This window comes from Aspergillus melleus (assembly GCF_016097325.1).
Source record: "Aspergillus melleus strain CBS 546.65 chromosome Unknown contig3, whole genome shotgun sequence".
Classification (NCBI taxonomy): domain Eukaryota; kingdom Fungi; phylum Ascomycota; class Eurotiomycetes; order Eurotiales; family Aspergillaceae; genus Aspergillus; species Aspergillus melleus.
This window is the reverse complement of record NW_025763372.1, coordinates 2,200,424-2,228,395: the sequence shown is the minus strand read 5'-3', so window position 1 is coordinate 2,228,395 and position 27,972 is coordinate 2,200,424. Positions and strand designations below refer to the sequence as shown.

General features: G+C 52.7%; 12 protein-coding genes across 12 annotated transcripts; 8 read left to right on the top strand and 4 right to left on the bottom strand.

Moving 5' to 3' along the window:
• Nucleotides 1-38: 38 nt before the first annotated feature.
• Nucleotides 39-1,097, top strand: LDX57_005830 (mitochondrial 54S ribosomal protein uL10m; the record flags this gene model as incomplete). Its single annotated transcript, XM_046087516.1, has 1 exon — nucleotides 39-1,097. The coding sequence occupies one exon, from the start codon at nucleotides 39-41 to the stop codon at nucleotides 1,095-1,097; it is 1,059 nt and encodes a 352-aa protein (XP_045943483.1).
• Nucleotides 1,098-1,386: 289 nt separating this feature from the next.
• On the bottom strand, nucleotides 1,387-3,027 carry LDX57_005829 (phosphatidylinositol-specific phospholipase C; the record flags this gene model as incomplete). The annotated part of the gene is made up of 1 exon (XM_046087515.1): nucleotides 1,387-3,027. One exon carries the CDS (start codon nucleotides 3,025-3,027, stop codon nucleotides 1,387-1,389), a length of 1,641 nt encoding a protein of 546 aa, XP_045943482.1.
• Nucleotides 3,028-4,101: 1,074 nt separating this feature from the next.
• Nucleotides 4,102-5,724, top strand: LDX57_005828 (putative 2-oxo acid dehydrogenases acyltransferase; the record flags this gene model as incomplete). The annotated part of the gene is made up of 4 exons (XM_046087514.1): nucleotides 4,102-4,273; nucleotides 4,371-4,474; nucleotides 4,528-4,599; nucleotides 4,666-5,724. The coding sequence occupies 4 exons, from the start codon at nucleotides 4,102-4,104 to the stop codon at nucleotides 5,722-5,724; spliced, it is 1,407 nt and encodes a 468-aa protein (XP_045943481.1).
• Nucleotides 5,725-6,572: 848 nt separating this feature from the next.
• On the top strand, nucleotides 6,573-8,917 carry LDX57_005827 (uncharacterized protein; the record flags this gene model as incomplete). The annotated part of the gene is made up of 2 exons (XM_046087513.1): nucleotides 6,573-8,092; nucleotides 8,161-8,917. The coding sequence occupies 2 exons, from the start codon at nucleotides 6,573-6,575 to the stop codon at nucleotides 8,915-8,917; spliced, it is 2,277 nt and encodes a 758-aa protein (XP_045943480.1).
• A 701-nt stretch (nucleotides 8,918-9,618) lies between these two features.
• Nucleotides 9,619-10,391, bottom strand: LDX57_005826 (gluconokinase; the record flags this gene model as incomplete). The annotated part of the gene is made up of 2 exons (XM_046087512.1): nucleotides 9,619-10,071; nucleotides 10,143-10,391. The coding sequence occupies 2 exons, from the start codon at nucleotides 10,389-10,391 to the stop codon at nucleotides 9,619-9,621; spliced, it is 702 nt and encodes a 233-aa protein (XP_045943479.1).
• Nucleotides 10,392-12,560: 2,169 nt separating this feature from the next.
• On the top strand, nucleotides 12,561-14,308 carry vps26 (vacuolar protein sorting-associated protein 26; the record flags this gene model as incomplete). Its single annotated transcript, XM_046087511.1, has 5 exons — nucleotides 12,561-12,780; nucleotides 12,926-13,398; nucleotides 13,470-13,494; nucleotides 13,634-13,750; nucleotides 14,076-14,308. The coding sequence occupies 5 exons, from the start codon at nucleotides 12,561-12,563 to the stop codon at nucleotides 14,306-14,308; spliced, it is 1,068 nt and encodes a 355-aa protein (XP_045943478.1).
• A 372-nt stretch (nucleotides 14,309-14,680) lies between these two features.
• Nucleotides 14,681-20,094, bottom strand: MON2 (putative endosomal peripheral membrane protein (Mon2); the record flags this gene model as incomplete). Its single annotated transcript, XM_046087510.1, has 6 exons — nucleotides 14,681-19,204; nucleotides 19,254-19,342; nucleotides 19,403-19,609; nucleotides 19,656-19,829; nucleotides 19,892-19,958; nucleotides 20,017-20,094. 6 exons carry the CDS (start codon nucleotides 20,092-20,094, stop codon nucleotides 14,681-14,683), a joined length of 5,139 nt encoding a protein of 1,712 aa, XP_045943477.1.
• A 523-nt stretch (nucleotides 20,095-20,617) lies between these two features.
• MMS2 (E2 ubiquitin-conjugating protein MMS2) lies at nucleotides 20,618-21,268 on the top strand (the record flags this gene model as incomplete). Its single annotated transcript, XM_046087509.1, has 5 exons — nucleotides 20,618-20,690; nucleotides 20,748-20,827; nucleotides 20,890-21,015; nucleotides 21,075-21,154; nucleotides 21,208-21,268. 5 exons carry the CDS (start codon nucleotides 20,618-20,620, stop codon nucleotides 21,266-21,268), a joined length of 420 nt encoding a protein of 139 aa, XP_045943476.1.
• Nucleotides 21,269-21,780: 512 nt separating this feature from the next.
• Nucleotides 21,781-22,783, top strand: LDX57_005822 (LYR motif-containing protein; the record flags this gene model as incomplete). The annotated part of the gene is made up of 3 exons (XM_046087508.1): nucleotides 21,781-21,835; nucleotides 21,899-22,059; nucleotides 22,124-22,783. The coding sequence occupies 3 exons, from the start codon at nucleotides 21,781-21,783 to the stop codon at nucleotides 22,781-22,783; spliced, it is 876 nt and encodes a 291-aa protein (XP_045943475.1).
• A 574-nt stretch (nucleotides 22,784-23,357) lies between these two features.
• Nucleotides 23,358-24,164, bottom strand: GIR2 (RWD domain-containing protein; the record flags this gene model as incomplete). Its single annotated transcript, XM_046087507.1, has 2 exons — nucleotides 23,358-23,992; nucleotides 24,098-24,164. 2 exons carry the CDS (start codon nucleotides 24,162-24,164, stop codon nucleotides 23,358-23,360), a joined length of 702 nt encoding a protein of 233 aa, XP_045943474.1.
• Nucleotides 24,165-24,614: 450 nt separating this feature from the next.
• Nucleotides 24,615-25,876, top strand: LDX57_005820 (ACL4 family protein; the record flags this gene model as incomplete). The annotated part of the gene is made up of 2 exons (XM_046087506.1): nucleotides 24,615-25,165; nucleotides 25,240-25,876. The coding sequence occupies 2 exons, from the start codon at nucleotides 24,615-24,617 to the stop codon at nucleotides 25,874-25,876; spliced, it is 1,188 nt and encodes a 395-aa protein (XP_045943473.1).
• A 301-nt stretch (nucleotides 25,877-26,177) lies between these two features.
• On the top strand, nucleotides 26,178-27,918 carry SIR2 (putative histone deacetylase SIR2; the record flags this gene model as incomplete). The annotated part of the gene is made up of 5 exons (XM_046087505.1): nucleotides 26,178-26,433; nucleotides 26,519-26,829; nucleotides 26,884-27,438; nucleotides 27,497-27,676; nucleotides 27,736-27,918. 5 exons carry the CDS (start codon nucleotides 26,178-26,180, stop codon nucleotides 27,916-27,918), a joined length of 1,485 nt encoding a protein of 494 aa, XP_045943472.1.
• Nucleotides 27,919-27,972: the final 54 nt, after the last annotated feature.

Here is a 27,972-nt window from a genome sequence, read left to right as displayed (position 1 = left end):
TCATTCCAGGCTATCCATCGCTTCCTCCTGTCTTCACAATGCCTCCCCGAGTGCGTCTCTCGAGTGGCCGACTTCCCCAGCCGCTCCGACAGAGCAGGCTCCGCCAATATGAATTGCCTACGGTGACCAGATGCGCGAGCACCGCAACGGCGACGACGCCGGCTCCTTCAATTGAGCAGATGACGAAGTCTGCTGCGCCAATTGCCAGATATCCTCCCTCCCAAGTTCCCTCGCACCGCAATCCGGAATACCGCCGGTCGCAACTCCTACGTCAATACACATCTCTCATCCGCACAACGCCTCTTATGGTCTTTCTCCAACACGACAACCTGCAATCAGTGGAATGGTCTGCAATCCGACGAGAATTGACCAGCGCCTTGCGTAAGGTGGACGAACAGAATGCCGCCGAGGGTCGCAACACTCCGCCATTGGCCCCCCATGTCAAGGTTCAAATCGTGCAAACCAGCATTTTCGAGGTGGCCCTGCGGATTGTCGAGTACTTCCGGCCCAACCAGGCCGCCCTGGCCAACTCGCAGCCCCCTAGCGCCGTCAATCCGGTGACGCAAACCTCGGCCCAACTCCCTCCCACCGGCTCGAGAGACGACCCGTCATTGACGCACGATCTCTCCCGTGCAGCGCACGACGCCGTCTTGCATATGAAGGGCAAACACGAGCTGTCGACGCTGCTCGTGGGCCCTATCGCGGTGCTCTCGATCCCCGACGTCTCGCCCGAGCATCTGAAGGCTGCACTGACCGTTCTTGCGCCCAAGGCCTGTGGTTTCCCTACTCCTACCCGGAAGGCTAACCCGGAATGGCATGAGCTGCCGGTCCAGAACGGTCTGAACAAACTGGCCGTGCTTGCTACCCGGGTGGACGGCAAGGTGTTTGATGTCGACCAGACGAAATGGGTTGGCAGTATCCAAGGTGGTATGGATGGCCTGCGGTCCCAGCTCATCCAGTCCCTGCAGAGCATGGGATCCAGTCTCACAAATACTTTGGAAGGAGCTGGCAAGAGCCTCTACTTCACTCTTGAGAGCAGGAAGAACGTTCTGGAGGAGGAGCAGAAGGGGCCTGAGGAGCAGAAGAGTGATGCTTGAACGAGGTAGCCCAAGCCCATCTGGTTTCTATGTATAATACTACTACACTTTATGTACTTTTTCCTATTTTCTTGGACACCTGTGGTTTTCTTTTAGCATTTATATTTGATTCGAGGAGAGCCAAAAACATAGAATGCAAGGATTCTTACCATATAAGTATCTCGGTTAATTCAGTCCTCAGAGTCGGCCCCTCAAACTTGACGGGAGAATCAGGCAAATAGTATGATCATAAACATTGGATAATCTACCGAACTCCCTATAGTATATCTACTAACCCTGGTACCGTCATTTATTTCTTGGACTCTTCATGTTTCTCATGCTTCTCGTGGTTTCCATTCTTTTCGTTCTTCTGATGGTCGTCTTTCTTCTCATTTCCCTTGGAATCATTTCCATTCTGTTCGTTACCCTTCTTCTCATTCTTCTCGTGATTGTTCTTTCCCTCCTGTTCCTGCTTCTTTTTTTGTTCCTCCGCGTTCTTCTTCTTGATCGCCTCTTTTTCATGGACTTCCTGTCTTAGCTTCAACCGTGCGTTCATGCCGACAATGCAGCGCACAAGGTCCCAATCACCATCTAATCCGACCCAGTCCGTGACAAGGATGCCAGTGGACCAATCGCCGTCTTTCTCGCAATGCTTTCGGCAGAGATAGTCAACTGTAGCCGGGTTCAGCTTGGCAGCAATCTTCTCCGGCCAAGTTCCGAGCTTCCAAAAGTTGCTCGCACTCAGGAAGTTGATATAGAATGGGTGAGCACTAGTCGCTTTTGGGCCCGGAAGCACCCCGAATGGGTAGCAAGACTTGCCAGCCCGTTCGCAATGTTCAGTGACGTATTTCACCTTTTGCCCGATGTTCTGTGTTTCCTGGACTTCGTAGAAATCCTGAATACAAACTTGCCCGCTTGCGCAGGTCGCATTGGCACAGTTGTCAGCCCAGGCGCTGGCGTCGATGCCCCAACCACGTCCACCATGCGCCTCCTTCAGATTCTGTGCGATGTTGAATCGGCGCAGGAGGACGACCTTTCCGCGCACCTCACCCAGCGTTGGAATCTTGGGTTGCGTATACCAGTTGCTTTCGGAGCGTGCGTAATGATCGTGCAGAATGCGACCTAGCTGTTCATCCGTATGCTCTCCGGGGCCTTCACGTTTGAGGGAAATGATGAGCGTTTCAGATGGATTGTGTTGAAGGAAATCGTCCACTTCGCGCATCAGATCCCGAAAGTATTTGTTTCCCGTCAAGGAGATCGGGAACACGCTGTGAACTAGAATTAGATCATCCTTCGCGGGATCATTGGGATACTGCGGCTGTACGCGGATATCGAAAAACCGTACGCCGTTTTGAAGCTGTTCTTTGGGACTGACTGCCTGGCAGCGAACAGACGGGGGTGCCACATGGCAGGTGGGAGAGTTATGAGTGCCGGGAATAGAGAGAGAGGAAACCAAGGTGTTATCCTTCAGTTCCCTCATCCAAGCATTCAGGTTGGCTGAGGAATAGATGGCGAGGTGGGACTCGGGCGTGACATATACGCCGGTGAGTTTAAACTTCGGCTTTTCACACAGCGCCTTCATTGTGGCAGACTCCTTGGTGGGTACAGGAGTTTGGATTTGGTGCTTCTCCCCCTCTACCTCAAAGACCCAGCGCAGACGCTCTTTGTCCGAATCAATGAAGGTGCGCAGTTCAGTCTTGACAGCCTTGAACGGCTCGACGCGAATATTAACATCCTTGTGCTCAAATGGCTTTGTATCATCGCCGAGGGAGGCGACGGGCCCAGCCGCACGGGTGACATTGGTGGTGACATTAGCCACAAGCCGGGTGAAGTTCTTCGCTAGGGACTGAATGTCATCGCGGGGTTTTTCGTGGGGACGAAACCGCTCAATGCGTTTCAGGGTAATAGGGGTTGAGGTGAGGTTGCGAACGGTCAAATGGTCGGCCACCATTGTCGCATGTATTTGACGAACGGCAAGAGTAGAGAAAGCGTTCTCTTCCGGAGGTGGGCGGAGGTGGTCCTGTGGGAAGATGAGAAGCAGTCAATTGAAGTTCCGAGCAGAATAAGAAACCGAGTCCAGCTCCATAGGGGCAGAAAGGCTAGAAGAGGGTTCCCCGTATCAGGCTACCAGTCAAAACGGCGCGCATTATTGGTCTGGACGGGCCAGGATGAATGGTTGCACTGGGGTCGGACGAGAGCACTAGGCCGGCCACCATGGATGGCGCACCAATAATGGTGCGTCCTGGGATCTCCTGCGAAGCCGACGGACGGGGCCTAGAAAAGTTTCCTCCCCGTGTGCCCCTGCGGCCTGCAGGGCGAATGACGACGGGATTGATCCTCGACCATTGGCTGTCCCTCCTTCCTTATGAATCACTCATTCCCAAGCAAACATTAACCACGCTCAATGTCCTCGGGCAATCACGAACGGCTGGTCGCTCTAGCAATTGGGTCGAATCCGGCCCGGGATCCACTAACAGTGGAGGATAGACGATTTTCTGACGGTGGGGATCTCCGTAGGGCTCGCATCAGCAAACACTCTTTAAATAGCAACCTGCTCTAGAACCGAGCAAAATTCGCACTCGTTGCTCGCGGTTTTCGCCCATGCTCATCCCATTCTCGACGCAAATTCCGACCGGACTGCTAGTTTGGTTTGGGTCAGTGGGCCGCAATGATTGATCGAGATATCCGTCGCCTAGATCAAGTCGAGGCCTGGGCATTTTGAAGATTTCCCAGGCTCCCAGCATCTCAAGTCGAGCAGCGTTGGCCGATGCCTTGATAACTTATCTGAAAAGCGGACGGAACAACTGACGGACCGTCAGAGGGCAGATGCGGAGTAGGATCACGTGGGGTCATGTGGGATGACGCCGGGGTTCGGTTATCGTCGGCGCGGAGAAGCAGCGATGCGGAGGGAGAACGGGCATATCTACAACCTCCTCGCTGTCCCTCGCCATGCAGGGCCGCCTTCTCTACGCTCCGGGTGTTTCTTTGGCTTCTGCGTGCCTCTTAGCTTGATTGAAACTCGACAATGAGCTTTTTCCGCTTCAGTACAGGCCTTTCTTGCGCTCTCCGATCTACTCGATCGCGCAGAGTCCTGCCAATTGGACATGCCCCGGCCATTTCGTTCTCTTGCCGCAATTTTCATGCTGCACCATCACTGTGGGGGGTTAAATCCCAGGTCCTGAAAGATGTTGGTGAAGGTATGCAGGTCGTTCCCTATGTCTTTTCAAAACCACTTCTGGAGCTACTTTCCTTGCCTTGTTTCTTGGCCAATCGCTGACCTTTCAATGTTCCCAGGAATCACGGAGGTTCAGATCATCCAGTGGTACGTGGAGGAGGGTGCATACATAGAAGAGTGGAAACCTCTGTGCCAATATCAGTCAGATAAAGCAGTTGACGATGTTAGTCCCTCGAACTCCATGGACTATGCAAACAAGACGATTGACGGCGATAGATCACATCGAGATATGAAGGTGTAGTCAAGAAACTACACTTTCAGGCGGACGACACGGTTCCAACGGGCAAGGTGAGAGATTTGTCTTTTGTTTGAGACCTCAGAAAGCGACATTGCTAACTAGTGGTCAATCTATAGGCCCTTTGCGATATTGAGGTAGAAGATGGTAAATACTTTGAGGACAGTCCGCCGCCTGCACCGGAACCGGTTCAGCCCAGCCCGATCCCTGCAGCCGTTTCACAAACGCCGTTCATCGAGGAGATCGCACCTACCCCCCCGGTAAATGCGGTGCGGATTGAGACGCCGAAATCCCCATATGCAACCCTGGCAACCCCGGCAGTGCGTGGTCTGCTCAAAGCACACAACCTTGACATCACAGAAATATCAGGAACCGGCAAAGCTGGACGCGTTCTCAAGGAAGATGTCCACCGGTTTATAGCCTCCCGGGACTCGGCAGCTGCAACAGGGCCCACGATAACCGCACCACAAACAGAGACCGCTGTCAACTTGACACCCTTCCAATCTCAGATGTTCAAGACGATGACCAAATCACTCAGCGTACCACACTTTCTATATGCGGATGAATTGAACATCAACCAGATCACCTCTCTGAGAAGGAAGCTGGCAAACGACCCTAGAGACCCGCAGAAAATCACATTCCTCTCGTTTGTCGTCAAGGCAGTTTCCCTAGCGCTGAACGAATATCCTCTTCTCAATGCGAAGATTGACGCGAGCAACCCCGACAAGCCGCAACTCATAATGCGACCTAAACACAATATCGGAGTTGCTATGGATACCCCCAATGGCTTGATCGTCCCTAACGTCAAGGACGTTGCCAGTCGTTCGATCCTCGACGTTGCGTCGGAAATCTCGCGACTAAGTGTCTTGGGGCGAGAGGGAAAGCTCACTCCTGCAGACCTCAGTGGCGGCACGATCACTGTTTCCAACATTGGAAATATTGGGGGCACCTATTTGTCCCCGGTGATTATCCCCAACGAGTTGGCGATTCTAGGCATTGGAAAATCCAAGACCGTACCCATTTTTGATGAGGCAGGCCAAGTAACGAAAGGCGAACTGGTGAACTTCAGCTGGAGCGCAGATCATCGCGTGGTAGACGGAGCGACCATGGCGAGGATGGCCAACAGGATCCGGGGATTTATTGAATCACCAGAGCTGATGCTACTGAACCTCCGATAGCCTGTCTATACATAAAGAACTCATTCCGTTACATCTTTCTGGCGCGGTGGACCATACAAAAAGAATCCCTCCATAGAGAATACTACTACCGTTTCACATTAGCGCCCAAACGCTGGAGCGGCTCTATCTTGCTTTTTATTTGCTACATGCCAGAGGTTCATGCACCTTCTTGCATGGATTACTAGGTAGCAAGGCTTCTGCCTGCCCCTCCTCAAGTTTCTTTATTGAGACATGACCCCGTTCGCATTGTTTGCGCCCCTCGTAGTTGCCGGGAAGTTTTGTTGTCTCCTTCCTTTCACTCTCACCTCTCACCTCCCACCTCTCCATCTTGTCTTCCCTCCGTCTCTCATCCAACTCTATTGTCGTACTCTTTTCTTTTGCTCATTTTCTCGCATTTGAGTTTCTTTTAATCTTCCTGCCTTTCCATGTCCTATTCCTTCAATTAGTTCCGTCGATCTCGAGCAGTCCTGGCAAAATGGGGACCAGAGGACTCCTCTTTGTGCGTTGCCGCGGCAGATATTTCGTCTACTACAACCATTTCGACAGCTATCCCGATGGTCTTGGAAGTGCTATTGTTCAGGAAATTCCGGAAGACCTTGACAAGTATCGCGGTATGAGAGACATCATCCGTTCGTTCTCATCCGACCATCTAACGCTCAAGATTTCCAGAATGGCTTCAAGTAATGAGAGCGAGGTACTCCGAGCTCGCAACGCAGTATGAAGAGCGGTGTCTCCCCGTTTCAGTCAAGGGTGATCAATCCGAATCAACCGACTCGCTTCCTGAACGTTATTTGGGGAGCTTTCTGTCTGTCGATGACCGGCTTGAAAACTCCCCGTTACAGATCGTGATGTCTGACGTGGAGATCTGGTTCATTGAATGGACTTACACTCTTGACCTTGACCGCGAGATTTTTACAGTTGACAATGCGCTGCATTTCAAATTCACAAAGATACCTCGCTATGATCGTTGGATTCGTTACATCGGCAAAGATAGCTATGATCGTAGGGCTTTCAAACCCTCCACACCCAAGGAAATAATCGGCGACGTTACTTGCATCCCACAGTTTAATCGAGCTTCAAGAGACCGATATAAAACTCTCAACCCTGAGATTGTGCCTCCGAGGTCTCTAGTCCCTGACTCGGAAGAAGTGGTCATCCATCGGGAAGCCCTGTTTTGGATTGTCTTCTCCCTCACACACCGTCGATACTCCCCTATACTCGATCAGTTCTTTCCAGAATGGGACTCGAACAGCTTCGGTTTCAGGGAGCTCGCGTTCGCATTCCTATCCATCACAGCCGGTGAAATGAGTTTTGAGTATCCCGAATCTCTCAACAGGAATTACAGTCGCGAGGGCTATTTTCTCATTCCCGAAGCCAGATTGCACATCGGTCAGCAGAGCCTTCTGCCTAGATTCTTACATGAGAGTCATGCTCCTGGGCTCGAGCCTGGGGCGGCTCCAAAAGAGACGACCTACTGGATGAACAATGTTATCATTCATCTGGCTACCAGGACTGATTTGGTTGATGTCGAGGAAGCAGCGGTTGCTGAAGTTGTCGAATTCGGCCTCAATGCGGGAATGAACTCGTTTTACGCCATGGTCTTTTCGATATTGGACGTTGTTCTTGTCCGCGTACAAACCCACCAGGACGGAATCGTGCATGTTCGGAGGTCGCCCCTGATGGCCTTGGTACATTTCAATGACAAAAATTCCAGATTCGCCAACGGTCCTCGCTCCAGAGACTCTGGTCCGAGTGAGGCTACCACATCTGTCACGGAGAAAGAGTCGGAAGACGAGATCTCAAGCCAATCAGAGTCCGATGACGTTGAACCTGAGGATGAGAAAGACGGAGAAATCGCCACCACCATTGTCAAGGAGTCGTACGAGGATGAAGACTTTACGTTCAGTATGATGTTGCGGTTCTTTGATGCAGCCTCCAGGGAGCATCTAGCGGGTGAGGCGTCTCGTATAGTCCCCAACGAGATTATGACTACCGTCATGGAATTCTCAGATGCCCGAACGCATCAAATGCTACGGAAAACATCGGCTTGTTGCCAACGACTCGGAAACAGCAGGATCCGGTTGAATGACTATTACGCCATCGTTGGAGCGGATAGAAGACAGGCACCCGAGCTATTCATCATCGAGGATTTACGCACCGGAGAAAGAATAAACTCGATAGTGAGCTATAGCTCCAAGTCTTATCATCATCTCGCCAACATGAAATCGTCTATTGAGCTGAATCCGGTCATTGGTATAGCAGATGCCAACAGTCCCCGAATGACTATCATCGATACCGTCAGCTTTTACTTGTCAAACCTATCAGCATCGGATCCAAAATACACGGAAAAGATAGAACTGCCATGGTAGTAAGTCCTCATCTATCGTCGAACATGTAACCCTCTTCCTACCTTTTCCTTTCTCACTCTTTCTCCAGTGAGCAGTACAGTTACACTGGCGGATTTGCCAATCCCGGTACCGACAACAAACTCTTCGAGTTGCCCACGTACTTGTATCCCGGATCTTTCGAGGACGCCTGGGGTCAATTCATCACGGCGCTGATTCGAAGCGGTGAAAACTCGGCCTATCGGTTCGTGATGCTCAACAATGCAAAATGGCAGTGTCTCCTCCCCCCGCGTTATCGGCAGCTGAGGATGGACCATTTGTTCTGTAATGGACTGCAAGCCTTTGTGCGTCACCCCGATGACGAAAGTCCCGTGGAATGGGAACAAACCATCAACTACGCCGTCGTTCAACTTGGCCTCACGGAGTTCAGTCGCCGCCGAGAGCAGAATGTCAAGGGTCGTCCGATTTTGGTGGCCTTCGGAACTAATGCGAGGCTTTTCTACTATGTCTATCGTCGCGACGAAACCCCGGCCGTTCCAGCAAACCCAAGTTCGTATAGCGTTCGGGTTGCGGAATCCTGCACCAATTCGGACGGAAGGCAGCGCCTGGTTGAGCTGTACCCCGGAGACAGCCCGCTCAATATCCGGGACCCGGAGGATCGAGCGAAGCTGGAAGACTGGCTGATGACTTTTCGCGGCAACGAGGATTTCGGCACGGAATGGGATCCGATCACTGAGTCTCGCAAGCGCGTTGGGTGTGATGACTCCAAGACAACTGCCGACCAGGAGGAAAGTGGTGGCGGCGATGAGGATGCACAAGAAGGTGAGGGCGAGGAAGCCAGTGACTAACGGTCGTCTGTCTTGCACTATGGTCGCAGGAGTAGCAGGTTGAAACTGTGGCGTTACATGTGCTATTCCTTTCTGCTGCATCTTGTTCATCAGTCTGCACACATCTTAGTTTTCTTTGTTCTAGTCTTGGAAGAAACCGTGTGTGAGGATATGTGAGATAGGAACAGCTGGCTTTCTGGTCCGATGTCCTGCTATCCGAGCAATGGCTGAACCAATGATGCTGCCTCAAATAGGGAACTTAGGGACCAATCATACCAATATCTGTCTTACTCCTAGGCTGTAGATGTACTTCCTAGACATGTCACAACGCGCGAATGACGTCATACTAGACCAGGAACCCAGTTGATCTACACGGGCGTCATTGTTGAACGAATCGAGGAAGATAAACACATGTTGATTCTATAATGATTGAAACATATACAGAGACCCAAACGTATATGACCAGCACAGCCGGTCAGGGTAAGAACAAGACTCCGCCGAGAAAACACAATGAAAAGCGAAACTCCTGAGGTTCGATATCATGCTTGCCAGAACCTATCGCAAGTTTAGAAACTCCGCAAGAAAACCAGCCCAAAAGAAACCAATCATTCAACGCATTGCCCCATATTATGCATGGGAATCGGGACCTAAAGTTTTGACCCGGTGAGGTATATAGAGACGGGGAATAGAAAGCGGGTAATATGCGAGTGAGAAAGAGACGGCTAATTCTGTTCAGCCAGCTTATCCCGCACCTTCTCTAGTACTTCCCTCTGCACTTGCTCGGGAGGGTGGTTGGCGTCGATGGTGAGCGCGTCCCACTCGCCCTTGGGTTCTTCGAGATCCCGCAGTTGCGACTGGACCATGGTGTTCTTCATGTAGTGCGATTGGCGCTGCGTGACCCGTTGGAAGAGGGCCTGCTCGTCCAGCTTCAGGTAGACAAAGTGGATCTGAACGGACGGGGAGCCGTAGGCGGCCACGCGCATGACGTCGCGGTATTTCTGCTTCAGCGCGGAGCAGGCGACGACCACGCCGGACGGAGGGAGGTAGTTGTTGGCTTCCGAGGGGGAGAGCGCCTCGATGGCGGCCTTGCGGAGAGAGATGAGCCAGTCCCAGCGGTCAGCGTCGGTAAGAGGGATTCCGTTGGTCATCTTTTCCCGGTTGGAAACGGTGTGGAACTAGACGGTCATGCATGGTCAGTTTTTATCTTTGAATCTGTCGTAGTGTTCGTGACTGGGAATGAACCTACATCATCGCCTTCAAGGAACGGGATTTGCAGTGCCTGCTGAATGCCCCGTCCAACGGTACTTTTCCCGCAGCCGGCTGGGCCCGTGACGACCCAGATATGCTGAACGCTCTCGGGCTTGGGCGGTTGCGTCCACATTGGGGTGGTGGTATGGTTCATGGAGGTCTTGGAGGCGGAGGCGTTGCGAGCCATGTCTAGAACGGCAGCATTCTTGCCCAAAGGCGGTTGGGGGCGTTCTCCAGCGGAGAGCATGGTGGACAAAGGGATCGCGAGGAGGATTGGCAATTCAGAAAGAACCGGCAGCACAACAATGGAAATGTATGACGCTGGAACCGGCAGCGCAACCCGCGGAAGGGATGTGATTGGTGGAACGGCCGGAGAGTGTTTGCAGGAATGAACGGTGCCTGAGAGGCGGTGGTGATCAGAGTGCTCAGGAGTTGCCGATGGGAGATATGTGTATGAAGTAGGGAGAAGAAGGCTGAAGGATCCAAGGGGTAATAATAAAAAAGGAATAAAAAAATGCAGAGAGGACAAGCGCATCGGAGGCAGAATCAAGCTCCTTCAAGTATGAAATTTGGGCCGGTGGGTCATTTGTACCCGTAATTTTGGCTATCGGGCAGATTTGCCATTTTGCCCGGACTGTACGGGGGAAAAGTGCCTTGTCCAGAAGTGATGATTCTTGTCCTTGCGTATGCGACAAGTAATACCTGCCGAGTGGGGGTGACAAAGGAGTCCAGCGGTCTGGTCAGTAGCGGCAGATCCGATCCCGCGGTATTTGAAGGTATTATTGTGTCATTTGCCGGCTGTGACCAACATGCAGCCTCGGACTGGGACTTGGTCTCGTTTGGACGCAGGGCGCTCCAATTGTAAGAAAGAGTCCTGTCGGTTCATGTCCTGACTCCTGAGGCATACTCTGTAAGGATGGTGACCGCATGATGTCATGTTTCAATGACGGTTCTGTACAGTATCGGTGGAGAGGAACCCCCACGCTATCGACGACGGCGACGATTCTCCCGCCTTCGCCGTCGCTTCTGCTGCTTCGTCGCCGTCTCCGCTCGAGTTCGTGGGATACATAAGAGCACGCAGTCGCAGGTTTCCCCCGTGGACATCCGCTGCGAACATACAAGTCGATCTGCCGATGTTCGCTGCCGCCCAAACACGATGTCTGACGTCTGTACTTTTGCCCCGCGGAGGTCAGATTTTGGATCTGTCGATTTTCCCCTAGACCGCATTTCCGCCCGGTGGTACCTGAAATCCGACAGGATGACCTGCCCTGCAACAAGAACAATCATTCCGGGGAAGCCTGGCTCGACCCTGGACCCAACCCCTGTAGCTGCTTGCCGCATGATCACGGCGATGACTTTGACCTGACGGCTAGGTTCCCCGTCTTCTCCAACAACACGCTATTGATTTTCCAGGCGGCTGCTCCAGCCTATGATGAGCTTTCCTTGGGAAATCCGCTTTTTGTTGTGCTGCTGCATTTACTACTTTGTAGGTTTTCCGTTGGGCGCGTATGTCGGCTGCCAATTTCCTCTCCCACAAGGCTCCGGACAGAGTTCCCAGTACGGGGTACTTTCGGTTGCAATTGTCTCATCGGGCAGAAACCCTTATCACTTCGGTGTATACCCCGTATTCTAAATCATTACCTGGATTGCCGCAGGAGGGCCAAAGTCTTTGCCATCACCCAACAAAGCCTAATATGGGCTTGTGACCATCCAACCCCTCATAGAAAAGACGCATGGGAATGATAGATCGGACTGTTGGATGTTCTCATATTCACAATTGGCGCACAGTAGTTCACCCACCTGGTATTCACACCGTAGGAGGCTGAAGATGCCGTCGATGGCGACGGTCTTGCGAGCCAGGCCAAGCAAATATTCATCAAACATGCGCGAAGGATCAGCCACTTGTGAGCTGTCAATCAGGCTCAAACGAGGATCCGAAATCCCCGACCAGTGATCAGTGTGCTATCACCTGTAGTAAACACTGCGTTATGCGCTGTAGCTAGACATACATATTTTGTTTGTCTGAGAGCATGTCTGTGCTCTTGAAATGTCGGTATGGAGGCACATCGACCAACGGTGGGCTACCGATGATGATTTGAAAGGCGCAGTCCATGAATTCGATTGGTCTGGGATGCTTGCCATGGTGTAAATGATAGTAGCATGACTTCTTTTGCGGGAAGGCGGGGATCCCGATGATGCTTACATAATACCGCATACGCCAGCAGTTGCGATGCCGTCAATCGCTGGAAGCTGACCGGAGCTTCACTCCAATGCGTCTTGCCTTCCTTGCATGACAGGGCTTTTGCCGGACTACTACATTCAACTGCCCCAACCAATCTCGATCAGCCTCGACTAACCCTATCGTCTTCGCCGCTTACATCCCTCTGTCTCCGCCGGCTCAACCACCTGGCCCACGATGACCTCCCTCTTCTTCTCCACCCCCGTTGATATCGATGTCGTCCTCGAAGATAGCGACGAGCGCCAGACCGTCGACGTCAAACTCGACAAGGGCCGTCGCGAACGAGTTCCTCTCTACGAAGATGGAGAATCCGTAAAGGGCGCCGTGACGGTGCGACCGAAGGATGGCAGGCGATTAGAGCACACGGGCATCAAGGTCCAGTTCATCGGCACAATTGGTATGGCAAGACAATGTTGCATCTCCGCAGCTGCTAGGCGCGAATACATTCCCGTCTATCAATTCTCCCAATGCATCGGCCTATCCCCTCTTCTGGCGTATGAAATTGATCCGGTACGCTGACGCATGGTGTCTGCCTAATCTAGAGATGTTTTACGACCGTGGCAACCACTACGAATTCCTGTCCTTGGTGCAGGAACTCGCAGCGCCGGGAGAACTGCAACACCCGCAGACGTTCCCCTTTAACTTCAAGAACATCGAGAAACAGTACGAGTCCTACAATGGTATCAACGTGAAGCTGCGGTACTTTGTCCGGGTGACGGTGTCCCGGCGCATGGCGGACGTGATCCGGGAGAAGGACCTCTGGGTCTACTCCTATCGCATGCCGCCCGAGACGAACAGCCCGATCAAGATGGACGTCGGTATCGAGGACTGCCTGCACATCGAGTTCGAATATTCCAAATCCAAGTACCACCTGAAGGATGTGATCGTGGGCCGCATCTATTTCCTCCTGGTGCGGCTGAAGATCAAACACATGGAGCTCTCCATCATCCGGCGCGAGACCACAGGCTCTCCGCCCAACCAGTATAACGAAAGCGAGACGTTGGTGCGGTTTGAGGTTGGTGTGATCCGAGAAACCCTGGGACGATTGGAGCGAGACATGAGATGCTAATTCGGAGTTTCGTACAGATCATGGACGGTTCCCCTTCACGAGGTAAGTTGATTGACTGCATTAGCTTGGCTTCTTCGGTGCCGCTAAACGGGTGGTCATCTGAGCCTTCACTGGTCGATTTCCCCCGGCTGCGGCGGACCCTGTGATAAAACTGGATGAAGTCCATGCTGATCGCTCCTAGGTGAAACTATCCCTATTCGTCTCTTCCTCGGCGGATTTGATTTGACGCCCACATTCCGAGATGTGAACAAGAAGTACTCCACGCGGTATTACCTCAGCCTGGTACTCATTGACGAAGGTACGTGATGTTATGCAGCTGTCGTCATGCATCGCCCGGACTCGGGACTGCATTGGCGCCTGAGAGGGACCGACCACCGAGCGGGTTTGATCGGACTGCCCCGAAAACCTCGCATCCCACCCGTGCATCCCACGGGGGGGTCCATCAATAGCCGGTCGGCTACTGAACGACCTTTTCGGGCCGTGAGTTGAGCAGGGAACGGGGAGGCCCCGAATGGCCACCCCCACGCCAACCCGCTTTGGGATGCGGCCTCGCGTGGTCGGCCCCACTCGTCCCCAGTTTCCGCCCGTTTGTTTCAGAACCGCCCTGTACTGACCCCGTACAGATGCCCGTCGCTACTTCAAACAGTCCGAGATCGTTCTCTACCGTCAGGCCCCCGAGATTGCCTCCACGCCGCAAATCGCCCAGCAGCAGCAGATCCAGCAGCAGCAGCTTCAACAACAGCAACTGCAGCAGCAGCAACTGCCCCCGGGTTCCGCCACTGCCGGTCCCGGACGAGAGACGTATCCTAGCCAGAACCAGAGCCAGCCCGCGCCAGTCACTGCGCCTGCGGCATAGATTCTGGTGGTTGTTGAATTGTCTTTGTAGTGTTCTTCATATACCCTACCTACCACTGTATCCCTGCACTTCTCCCTCGTCTCGTTCCGTCTCGTGGCGGACGAACCCCCCTCTCCTTTGACCAGATAAGCAAGCCCACTACGTTCATGTATCATTTCATCATGTGCCAAGAGATAGATCTTTCTTAGCTCTTATTCGAACCCCATCTACTATCAGCGAGTTTGTAATCAGTTTCAAGTTACCATATTGTGCAACGTCCACCAATCTCAGAGCATGAAGAAGTAGGAAGATCACGGAAATTCATCCACTACAATAGGAAATGGAGATCAAAAACAGAACATTCTATACTAGACACTCCTCAAATCTTTCTACCTATGCATACCCCCCAACCTCATGTAGCACCTTCCCTAGAGCGTGAAGAACCTCCCCATCATCCTTTTCCTTGCCTGCCACCTGCACCGCCCGCACCACGAGAGGATAAATCCATTCCAAATGCCTCTTATGGCTCTGGTCGCCTGACTTCGCAGAGCTGGAGCTCGTCGGAGGCTGCGGGATGGCCGTGGGCTCGCTGCGCAGGTTCACCATGCCCAGAAGCAGGTGCAAGAGGGCCCGGCGCGCCGGAGTGGGCTGAGGCATAAGGCCCCGGAGGGGCTGATCGGCAATGTACCCCTTCAAGGAGACGGCGGTGCGGAGGATGAGGTACGGCGAGATGGACCGGGCGAGGAGGATGCGGGCGGCAGTGTGCGGCTCGCTGGGGGCCTGGTCGGGCGCCGGAGCCGAGGCCAATTCGAACAAGGTGTCCATGACGGCGTAGGCCATCTTGGTGCGCGAGGTCGGGGTGGGATCAAAGGTCCTCCCGAGCCGCACCTGGTAGAAGTCGTGCAGGGGCTCGGTCTCCAGGTTCTTGGCCGGAAGGTCGAATCGCTGCGGGAGGTAAATGAAGGATGAGGACAGCAGGGCGCAAGCCAACTCGCGCCGGATGGAATCCGCGATGATGGATGCTCCCAGGGCTGGGATGATGAGCGTCTTGAGTCTCTGGAAGGCGTCGACATCGAAAGTCTCGTCGTCGAGTATGTTGGCGCGCGGAATCGCCACGGTCCGGTATCCTTGGGCAGAGACTATGCCGTTGGTGAGACCCACGACGACGGCCCAGAAGCGAGAGATTTGGGCATTGTTTGATTCGTCGTACTGCTTCTCTACGTAAGGAATTGCAACCTTGAGGATGTTGAGCGATGCGGTAGTGGACTTCCGCCAGAGGGAAGGCTCGCGGTCTTTCCCGGGCCACTCGTACTTCTGAGAGACAGGGTTTGCGAGATGCTCCAGAGCAGTTGAGAGGGCGTCGTTGGCAAAGATCTGCCTTTTAATCCCAAATTCGGCGATGTACCAGCTCAGGAGATCAATTACACTTTTCGAGAAGGCAACATAGGTCGGCACCCTTGAGTCACTGTTTGGCGACCACCTCGACAAGGCGGAATCGGCGAAACTTGCGAGACAGGTGAGAATCTCCGCCTGGGAATCCTCCTTGTCCACACAAATGGTTCTGATGCAATCGACGATCAACGCTTGCAGGCTAGACGGCCGGTCGATGTCCGGCGAATACCGTGGAAAGATGGAGTTCCATGCCAGATGCTGGATGTGCTGCAGGATCTTCTCGACGTGAGGATTGGTCATTTCGTCCTGGTACAAACGATAGACTTGCTGAAAAGCCTTTAGGTAGGCTATCGAGGCGTCTTGGTTCGGACGCTCTAGGTCCAACAAATCTTCTTGAATGGCGGGATGGCCATGAACCCATAGCAGCCAGGCCGCCTCTAGAGACTGCTTGCTCAGGACATGGGGGGCCTGCACCCGAAGAAGAATGTTTGACAGGCTAGTAAATACCGCTTCGCTAAGCTCCAAAGAGTGGAGCGCCGTCAGATTCTGGCAGTGATTGAGCAGGCGTTTCCAGGACTGGTCAAATTCCTCATCCTTGGTTATCGCTTCGAAGAAGTTTGTCAATAAATCAGAGAACCCTTTGATCGTGACGACCGCGGTTTCTACCCACGAACTCAACTCATCTGGGCTAGTCGTGCCCTTTGCCGAATTCAACTCGGTCTCCAGCTCATCAGTCATCTGGAAAAGAACCCGGTTGAGACATAAACGCCATGCCTTTGGGGTTAATTGTTGGCCGTAGGCGTCGAAGATTCTAAGAAGGGTATGCACCGCACAATTCCTAATTTCTGATCTGCTATCCGTAGCAAGGTCAACAATTCGCAGGAGGAGCAATAACCAGAGGGCATTTCGGGAGACAGAATGATCCTCGTTCTTGGCCAACGTCACCAACATGTCCTCGCTGACCGAAGCGTCGACACTGGATTCGATAGAAAATCGCTCGATCTGGCCCTGGAGAAAGTCGGATACATTCCAGAAAGACGAGGTTGTAGTTAGCGAGATATTGAAATCTTGCTGCTGTATGGCAAACTTCGAAAAGGACTCTACCAGGTCCAGCCGACAAGGCAACGGCAAGAGTGCAATAAAATCGGACGCAATCAGTTGCAGAGACTTGTATGAAATGCGAATGAGCTGGTGCGAATCTGCCAGCAGGAACGTCTTGCGATCTTTACTGCTGACCGACGTTCTTTGGCGTTCATCCGTTCCAGAATCCCCGAAAACACTCGTAATGAGATCAAAAACAATGGACCAGCCATCGACAAATGTCTCCGCATATTGTTCTAGGATGCTTTTCAACGTCTCCAAGCTCTGACTGTGTATTTCGATAATAGGCCCAGTAGGAGAACCCAGCCGACAGGCACTGGCATCATAGAGCAACTGAATTTGTTGTTTGAGTGTCTCAAGGTTCCTCTTTTGCCGAGAATTGCTGGTTTGGTCAATGTCGTCGGCCGTCTGTTTCATGGTTTGGAAGATGAGGGTGTTCAGAATTTCATTGGCGCGCAGGCGAAGATTCTGACTTATTTCCCTATCCGCTGCACTCGACATGAGCCGCCCTGTCAAAAGTTGCCAGGCGGCGCAGTCACTCTCCTCTAGCGATGACAATCTCTCCAGGTTGGACCTGCCTAATTCATTGCACTTTTCCAACACAAACCGCAGTTCTTCGTCCTGGATTCGCGATTTACCCAGTGCAAGCGAGACACGACGGGTGTTCCGGCGCATCGGTCCGGGACGCTGATGCGGCGACCGACCAGGACTCGAATTCAGGTCAGGAGTGGCTGGTTGATCGGATTCCTCAGTGGGCTCCGAAAGATTCAACAACGCAGCTAAGAGATCCTGAAACGAGCGGCTTGGGTAGTCACTCGTGCTTTCAAGAAGCTTAGCTGAGGCTGCCTGCACGGCAATAATCTCGTTTCCAATGTTAGCCTTGGGAACATCACTCCCTGTGACGGACGATGGCTCGGTGGTGCTGCTGAGGGCGGGATTTGTTTTCGTCGACGCTATACCAATTAACAGGTCTGTGTCCTGGAGGGTCCCCAAAATGATGGACCAGGCCGGCTGGTCCAACGTAGGGCCAAGAGCAATGCCCAAATTAAGTAACGCACGTAAGCAGAGAAGGTTCCGGGTGCTGAGTGATACAGGCGCCTTATCAAAAGCGGCTCCAGAGGCATCCGGTACGGGAGAGCCCAAGGTGGAGGTTGTTATACTTTTCCGCTTTTCATCAGGTGTTGGGTTGGCGACAGACCCCGGCTTAGCTGCACAAGTCTCGGCTGGTACAGTTGCCTTCCCGAGTGTTGTCAAGAAAGCGTCCCTGGGAGTGGACAATCGCAAAAGACCTGCCACATGGGCTAATTTCTGGAAGGAGCGGACGAGATTGTGATAGAATTCATCATCTAATGATGCATATAAGAAGGTAGAGCACGCCGCCAAAACAGCAGGCCAGCAATTTTCAATGATGCCCGCACAAGTCTTGATTGCACCAAGTTGGGGATGGGACTCTAGTTGAAGCGGATTGAGAGGCATGGGGGATTTCTTGGCTCCGGATTTCTGACCATGCTTGATTGATTCCGTCCGTTGAACGTCGTGGGAAGGACTGATGGGGCTGACGGGGTCTGCATTTTGGTCGGCACCGGTAATCCGATTCTTTCTCTTCTGCTTCAAGTCTGGCACGGTCAAAGGAAGTATGAATTTCGCAAGCCCCTCGGCAAATGAGCTGATACAATTCAGCACCAGACTGTAAATGTACGTTTCCGGCGGGGATGGTGGCTCAGTCTTGTCGAGCAGTTCAAGATACTGCGTGCGAACAACACTCCACTGGCTACTGATGCCTGGTACACTAGCATCAGTTGAAGGAACGCTAGTTCCAATGACTCCAGCAAGTCCGCCCGCTTCCAGCGTGATTTGCTCTTCGGTAATGGACCTTGAATGATCGGTCCGCAAAGGTACGGTTGAACGGCTACTGACACCAATCAACGAAGGTTTCTCAGATGACAGACGAACCAGTGCGGCCATGTGATCCTTGAGGATGCATTTCCTTCCATCCTTGCCGTCATAGAGTGAGAAAATGAGTCTCACAAGCCCTGGTTCTGCGTATAGCCCACGGAAAACCTCCATGCAGAGAATTCGTTTCCACGGCGCGGTACCATCGGGTTCCAGCAAGTGCGTCAAAAGGCCCAGTGCCATCTCACACTCGGCAGTGAGAAGAGACATGTGCCTTTTGAGAAGCACAAGAAGGATCCGACAAACTCGAACGGTCAAAGCAAAGTCATGTCGTTCTGATAAGAACCTCACGATCATTGGCATAAGCCGGAGTCTCAAAACCTGTGCAAGCTCCATATGACCAATGAATAGGCGGCCAGAGTTGATCAGAACGCTCTCGATGAGTTCGAGAGTAAACGTTGGAGACAGTGCTTTAATGCGCAGGAAATGGAGCTGCTCACCATCCACTATGCGGCAGAGATCATCCAAGACCTTAGAAAGTCAGCACGTTCAAGGTGCGCGGCGGGGATTTAAGCCTTACCCGCAAGGCATCATAGGCAAAGTATCCGATCTTGATCGGATTGCCGTCAATTTTGACCGTTACTGTTGGTTTGGCATCGTCGAGGGTTTCTAGTTTGATGTCAGCGACCAGCCTAGCCCACTCAATGATTTAGAACAGGGAAAACGCACTGTCCTCGTTCGAAACTCGCTCGAAAGTTGAAACAACTAGTTGCTGAAGCGTGGCGGCAGCCGTGCTAGACAGCGCAAGGGTCTTGCTTGTTTGCAGCGTGGCACATATTTCGAGTGTGCTCACAAGCAATTCACCGCCAAGATCATCAGAATAATGCTGCAATAACGCAGGAAGAGTTTGCAGGATCTTCAATTGGATGTCCAAACCTTGACACGTCAGTAACACGATCAAGCTAAGAAAGTAGAGACTTACTCAAATGTGTTGTTTCTTTCAAACCCCCGAGGACATCTTCCAGTCTCTGGGAAGGTAGTGATCGTGATGCGACTAGCCTTTGGAGGCAGATGACTCCGATGCCTGAAAGCCGTGCATGGCGAGCGTGGCAGGCTAAAATGAAGGGGTCGACAAACTTCGGCTTGCGTACAAGATCTCGCGGGAGTTCAGTACATCTGCCACCAAATCAAAATTACCATGTAAGGGTCCAGGCTTACCTGCCGAGATCTGTGCCTCAGAAGTCGATGGCAAGCTTTTCAGCTCATTGAGTGATTCTTCGGCCGCCTACACTTGGGGGTCAGCATAGACACCATGACATGTATCCCTATTCCCCAGAGCTTACGTGTCGCAGGTCGGCATTCTTTCTCTTGGACTCTTGTATCAGGTTCAAGAGCTCCGCCTGCAGGAGCTGGGAGGACATTTCCGAGAGGTGGTTGGTTTAGATCATGACAAACGCCACCATTCAAATTGATGATCTATCAAGCAGGTAGCAAGCTAAGGTAGCTTTATGGGGTTGTTGACAGAATATTTGGCAACAGAACGGAAGCTAGAGAGAAAGCGACCAATATAACTTCGGAATTGGCTAGTTCTGTACTCCTCGTCTCAGCAAACAAGTCATGCGTGATCCGGATACGCGAATCTGCAATGGCACTGCCGGCATTCGACGAGTCGCAATGGTACCTCAACAGTGGCATCTCCGGCAATGCCAAGGCACCAGCGGAGATAGGGCGCCCACGTGACATGGGGCAACCCGTTATCATCACGTGCCCGAGGCCTGCAGGAAACCGGGACGATACGCCTGTCCGTCAAGGTGGGATAACGTCGACGGTGCCCCTCCTTCGCCTCGTTCATAGATTCCCCTCTTCCCATCATCCACCCCGCCCCTTCCCCGGTCAACTCCCTTGTTGATACTCCCCACCACACGATCTTCCGACCTTTACACAATGGGCGCTAAAATCCCCCGAAACTTCAGACTCCTAGACGAGCTAGAGAAGGGCGAGAAGGGCCAAGGCGCAGGTAGATACGAACCTTCCCTGATCTTTGTCGGCGATACATATACTGATGCGACTCCAGAGGCATGCTCGTACGGTCTAGCAGATGGAGATGATGTGATGATGAGTAACTGGAATGGAACCATTCTTGGTCCTCCTCATGTTCGTCCAGCCTATACTACCCGTTCCACAGACCAGCTTCGCTGACCCGTACTATGATATAGAGTGTCCATGAGAACCGAATCTACAGTGTAAACATCCACTGTGGTCCCGACTACCCTGACAACCCCCCGACCCTGCAATTCATTTCGCGTGTCAATCTGCCTTGCGTTGATGCCCGAACCGGAAAGGTAACGCCCGCCCTGTTTTCTGGAAATATCGGAATGGTGTGATTCTTATACTCGTACAGGTCGATCCTACGAAACTTCCGTGTCTTACCCAATGGAAACGCGAGAACACCATGGAGACAATCTTGCTTGAACTCAGAAGGTGCGTAAACTCTACCATGTTTTACGATGAACTCATCCAACTCAAGCTCCTAGGTATATGGCCCTTCCGCAACATAAGAAGCTCCCTCAACCTCCGGAGGGCTCGACTTTCTAAAACAGATAACACCAAATAAAAACTCGCCTTGTGCATGGCCCGGGACCCCGATTCGGAGTACTATGGTTGGTTTTTGCGTAAGGTTCATTTACTTCTTGCTTCCTTGGCTTATTAGAGCGTGTACAGTCTATGCATTATGGCGGGCATGGCGTGGTTTCTTCTGAAGCCTAGCTTCAAATATATCACAACCTAGAATCTTATTCCTTCCCTGCTTTCTTTGCGTAATGATTTGCTGCTTTCGGAAGTTTGGACTAAGCCCACTAGGTATGACCGACTCGTACTATCATATTACAAGGTGCATTAATGTCGACTTTGCGTCTTAAGTTCAAGTATAACGATCTAACTAAGAACGAAGCAGTAGATCGTAAGGGCCCATGGTCACTAGACACAAACTCTGGTTAAAGTAAATCACCAAGTCCTGTAAATTCAGTATCGATTGATGGTATCTGCACGTGACCGACCGCGGCATCTACTCGTTTCCGACAGCAAAGTCAAGTTAACCTCCAAAGGTTATGGCGTTTCACAAATCAGTAGTTCCCAAGTCCTCGGGGGTCCATCGCTTTGCCTGTAAGTTCCTCACTGTGTACAGTATGTGTACCAGACCATACTAACCAGACTTTTGTGTTCTAGGCTTAGCTCTTTATCGAGGGCTTCTCCGACAATGCGCCAAATTACCAACCACTATCCCCGGGCCCAAAACCCCTAGATCCCTCATCAGACAAAGGTTTCGAAGGTACAAGAGCCTTCAGAGTCCATCCCAGACTGTTAATGCATTGAAGGCTGGATATGAGGTACCCCCTTTTCCTTTTTCTCGTTCAGTTGTTCAATTGCTCATGTCTTTCTCTCCATTCGCAGGCCTTTGACCTCTTACACTTGGCTGCCCACGGAAACCAGAATGGCATACAACGCATTACGGACCTCATCGTCGAATCGCAGTCGATCCAACAGCGGAAAATTACAGCGCAAAGAGCACTCGCGGAAGCCGCGCCCCCCAAGCCTCTGAACAAAGAACAACGAAAGAAGGCAGAATTCAAACGCCACCAAGATCTTACTGCCCGTCGTCATCCGGACGCAGAACCCATACTCTCCCGACCTCGTCCCGTCGTGAGTGGCAAGCGCCATATCCCTAGACTTGTCAGTGCGCGAGGCATGCCGTTCTTGCGCATTAAGAAGCCCCAACCGAAGAACCTCAGTGGCGTGCTTAGAAGCAAGCTCGAAAAGCGATGGGCTTTGGTTGTGCGTCGTGATAGATTAGAGGCGGACTTGCTCTTTAACGAGGACGAAGACGAGTGGGATGAATTGACCGGCGGTGGGGACGATAACAGCTGGACTACGTCGGTTGAAGATGCTTTATCGACTGCTGATGATCAGATGCGCACCTCGGATACGAAGAGTCGAGAACTTGCCGAAAAGATGTGGAATGTCGTCCTTGCTGAGCGCGAATTAGCAGCGAAGGAGAGAAAGCAGAATGAGGAAAGGAAGAATGAGGAAAAGCAAATCACCACGGATCCTTGAGCATCTGGCGTGAATACTATTCAATCAGATTAGGTTCAGTGCTGCCTGATATTCACCCATTGCACACATCACGCGCCTGTTACACCTCAATTAGTGCCGAACAAGCAACTCAGACTACCGCAGTACAGGCGCTCTCTCGACATCAAAGAGCCGGCGTTATGCGGTAATCCGAGAGATATAGCAGGCCAACACTCCCTTGATAATGCCTCGCACAGACTAGGCTAAAGCTCATTGGCATTCGCCTTCCATCTTCAAGCAGACCACACGGCTGTCTTTGAATATCGGGTTCAGGGTCTACATAAGAGCGGTCGTGCAATTTGGAGTTAGGAGGCATTGGAAATTGGCTCGACGGCTGTCTCACCTGATCTGGATCGCCAAAATACTCGATTCACGGTCGCCCTGAGAAGCAATGTACATAGTCAAGATATGTAATCTCAATCTCTAATCTCCCCCAGGTCTTCATCAAGGATAATATGTATTTACATTGACCACACTCTTGCCGGCATAGCGCTGAGACGTAAGAATTGAACATTTCGTGCAGGGAAATAAGAAAGCTTTGCTCAAAGCCGACCTCCTACGCAGCAATTTTCATCTTCTCAACAGGCGGCATAGCACCCTCCTCCTCTTCATCAAAGTCGGCCTTTCCGGCCAATCCCTGCTCCCATAGTTCTCTACCCGTCAGCTTCTTCTCTTCCTTCGCCGGCGTCTTCGTCTTCGATTTCTTGTCGTCCGCCTCCTTCTCTTCCTTCTGTCTCCTCTCATCATCCTCCATCTCCTGCTTAAACCTCGCCTGCCACTCTAGGAACGACTCCCGGGTGACAGCCGTGCCCTGAAACTTGCGGTTCTCCTCCTCCTCCGCCTTGGCGGCCTCCATCTCCTTCTGCGCATGCACGGCGTTTACCCGCTCCGACATGAGCTGCTCGGCGCTCTCCTTCAGGGCGCTCACCAGCGTAAACACCATCGCCATCCCAATGTTCTCCTCGATCGCCGGCCCCAGCGTCTCGAGCAGTCGGTCCCGATCCTCCTGGATATCTAGTCGCGGGTGTTTCGGCGCGTTGGGAGGGGCCGAAATGTCTAACTCCGGGGCCACGTCGGGGTAGTCAGGCGGGTACGACACCTGCAGCACCAGAACCGGTTGCTCTGTTTCTTCGACGTCATTTTCGGGCGTGTCGAGGGCGATCGATATCCGGTATGCGGTGTCAGATATGTCTGGGTAGGTGATAGATCTGTTAGCGCCGGTGGGAAAAGGCGAGGTGTGTGATACGCGGGGAATCGCAGTTGTAGGATTTTCTTTCTTTTTCCTTTGGTACTCACCTGTGATTTCTTCCGGAAAAATCGAGTCGAGCACCTCGCGCTCTTCAATCTGGTCTTCGCGGCCCATTTTGCTTCAGTTCTGCCGCCGTGCGGATAGTGTGGAGGGGTACGAGGGACTGGGGGTGAGAGGGATTAGAGGCGGCGAAAAGAGATTCCAACGTGGAGCAAGCACGAAACAAGAAGAGTCGACCGGAGTCTCGTCGCAGACAGAGACGGAGAAGATTGAACAGCAACAGGAGATTCCCTAGAGGCGGGATTTGGGGACGACAGTGCAGGACTCCAGGCCGTCGAGTCCATTGAATCTGCAGTCCCACATGCAAACGGAGCAAACACGATAAGAACCCGCCCAAAAATGTTCGACCCGAAAAGGGAATCTTCTTTTTTCTCGACCCGCAAAGACAGACTCCCCATTTATATACTGTTCTTTTGCCTTTTGGAATTGAAGAGTACGTTTTAATTTGGATCAGACCTTTTTTCTCTCTCAATATATAGATTCCCTTTTTTGTTCTCTGATATCATGGGCAAACCCAGACCCCAGAAAAAGAAGACCTCTAAATCCAAATCCGTTCTCAGCGCCGGTGGCTCCGTCTCGAAACAGAAAATGAACCAAGACCCTTCGAAGCTCCTCGACCAAGCGACAATTCTCCTTCAGACGGGACAGGCCGATGGCGCGCTTGGATTAGCCCAACAGGCCCTCGACAATGCGCCGGCCAATTCGCCCGCTCAGCTTTCCGCCCTGAACCTGGTCGGCGAGATCTACGTGGAACTGGGAGATATCGATACGGCGCGGGAGCAGTTTTTGCGTGCAGTCGAGCTGGATCCGACGGGCACGATACCCGAGTCCCAGGGTGGCGGGGCGGAAAAGTTCTTATGGCTGGCTCAATTGAGTGAGTCGGGCGGCAAGGACAGCGTGCAGTGGTTCGAGAAGGGTGTCTCTGCCCTTCGACATGTGATTGAGCAGTTGGAGGCAAACGCCGGTCCGCAGAATGCCATTGAGTTGGACGGAAAGAAGCGCAAGCTGGCCAACGCCTTGTGCGGCGTGGCGGAGATCTACATGACCGATCTTTCGTAAGTCGCCTACGTTTGTCATTGAGCACCTTGTTGCTTGCTTTGCTCTGCGAGGAGTTGCTGACAACGACCAGATGGGAAGAAGATGCGGAAAGCCGATGCGAATTCTTAGTTACGGAAGCGCTCAAGGCCAACCCCAAGGCGCCTGAGGTGCTGCAAACCCTTGCTTCCATCCGGATCTCCCAGCTGCGAACAGACGATGCCCGAGAGGCACTCACGAGAAGTCTGGCCATATGGAAGGACCTGCCACCCGACGACCTCACCATTCCAGACTTTGCGACCCGCATCAGTTTGACCCGTCTGCTCATGGAGGTGACCATGGAACTCGAGGCCCTGGAGGTTCTGGAGCGTCTGATTCTCGAAGATGACCAGAGTGTGGAAGCATGGTATCTCGGTGGATGGTGTCTCTACCTTCTGGCGGAGAAGCAGCAGGCCCCGAAAGACGCCGAGGCGGACGAATCGCCCGAGGCGAAACGACAGGCCTCACTTGTCGCCAGTCGAGAGTGGCTCAAGCAGGGTCTGGCTCTCTACGAAGTGCTCCAGTATGAGGATGAGAGGTTGAAGGAACACGCCACCGAGTTGGTCCAGGAAATGAACAAGGAACTCGGAGAGGAGATGGACGAGGAAGAGGGCGAGGAAGGAGAGGAGGAGTGGTCCGACGAGGAGATCGAGGCCGAGTCGGACGGGGACCATGAGATGGCGGATTCATGAAGAACGACACACAGACAGTATTGATTGTGATGAAACCCAAAAAAAGCACCTTTATGACATGATACCAATAGAGAAGAGAATTCCAGTCAATGCGCCTTTGAACACTAGGACATACTACTAGTACATACTAGCACCGAGTAATCAGATCAGGCGATCGGAAAAACCCCGGGCCGACCGCTTTCCCCGGACAGTCGCAGAGCCAAATTTGACCCGACATTTCGACCGATGCGTGGCAAATAGCCCAATGTGAGTGAAAGTGTTGTTTTCGAGGCTGCTGGAACTGTCCGATCTCCCTGACAGGATGGACCCGGTACCAGCGCCCCGCGGGGAGCCCTCGTCGTTGCAGAAGATCGAGGTGGATGCCGCCAATATCGCCTCCGCCGCGGATATGGACGACGAGACGAATCTCACGACGGAGACGGTGGTCGCGGTGGAGAAAGACGTGTCTCAGTCGGAGTACGAGACCGATAGCGATGCCTCGGGCGACGAGTGGGAGACCCAGTCTCTCTACGAGGACGCCATCCAGGTTCTGCGCGATGATCAGCTGCGCGATGGAGGTAAGCTTCTTTGATGGCCTGGTCCATGCGCGCCCATCTCCTTGATCGTTCACTCAGCTCACTCAACGCCGTTTGGCTGGAACAGTACCCGATGCTTGCACCTTGGAAGAAGCCGTTGCTTTTCGAAATCGGCTCCATGAAATCGGCAAGGCTGCCTTTGTTGGCGAAACCATCGGCCAGGATACAGTAACCGCTAAGAAGCTCTGCACGGCGTTCGGCATCTTGCCCCCGCCTTTCCTCGAAGGCGCGCCGGATGAGGCGTATCATCCTCTTCTAGCGATCGCGATCTCGCGGGAATTCTCCAGGCGCCAGAAGCTTCCCCAATACAACACGATCGAGGATGCGGTCAGATTGCTTCAAGAATCCAAAAATATCGTCGTGCTGACAGGTGCCGGCGTACGTTTCTGACTTGTATGTGTCGCAAAAGACCTACGCTAACTAATTCTGTAGATCTCTACGAGTCTCGGTATTCCCGACTTTCGATCGAAAGACACCGGACTGTATTCGCAGTTGGAGCATCTCGGTCTGAGCGACCCGCAGGAAGTCTTTGACATTCAGGTCTTCCGCGAGGACCCCAGTATCTTCTTCTCGATCGCAAAGGACATCTTGCCTACCGAGAAGAAATACTCGCCGACCCACGGGTTCATTCGGCTGCTGCAGGACAAAGGGAAACTCCTCACCAACTACACCCAGAACATTGACAACATCGAGGCCAATGCAGGCGTGCTTCCCGAAAAGATCGTCCAATGCCATGGCTCTTTTGCATCCGCCACGTGCGTGAAGTGCAAGTATCAAGTCCAGGGCGATGCAATCTTTGACGAGATCAAGAAGGGGGTCATTCCTGAGTGTACGGTGTGCCGCGAGAAGATCGCAGAGGAAGCCTTGAAGGCGCAGGGCATGAAGCGCAAACGTAGCACTAATGGAACGCACAAAAACCGCAAGAATGACGGCGAGGACAGCTCGGAAGAAGAGGATTATGAAATTCCTACTCCGGGCGTGATGAAGGTATGGATGTAGATGCTGTGCGCTTGGTTTGCTTCACCTTTCGCTAACACAAAACCAGCCGGACATCACTTTCTTCGGCGAGGATCTTCCCGACGAGTTCGGCCATCGTCTTCTCCACCATGACCGTGACCAGGTGGATCTGGTGATTGTCATTGGGACCTCGTTGAAAGTAGCCCCTGTAGCGGAAGTGCCGGGGGTGCTGCCTCGCACCGTGCCTCAGATCTACATTTCTCGCACCGTAAGTAGCAACAAATCGAGTTCTTCAAAGAAAGTGAATCCTAGCTGACCATGCCCCAGCCTGTATCGCACACTGGCTTCGATATCGACTTGCTGGGCGACTGCGACGTGGTGGTGTCTGAACTTTCTCGCCGAGCTGGCTGGGACTTGAAGCACGAGATGATTCCCCAGGGCGAGAAGGTTGAGGTGACTCCAGTGGAAGGATATGAATCACGACATGTGTTTAAGGTTGTTGGCGCATAGCGGCGGTGTTTTGTCACGGAGATCTCTAGTATTTAAGAGACGGCGTATCTCGAC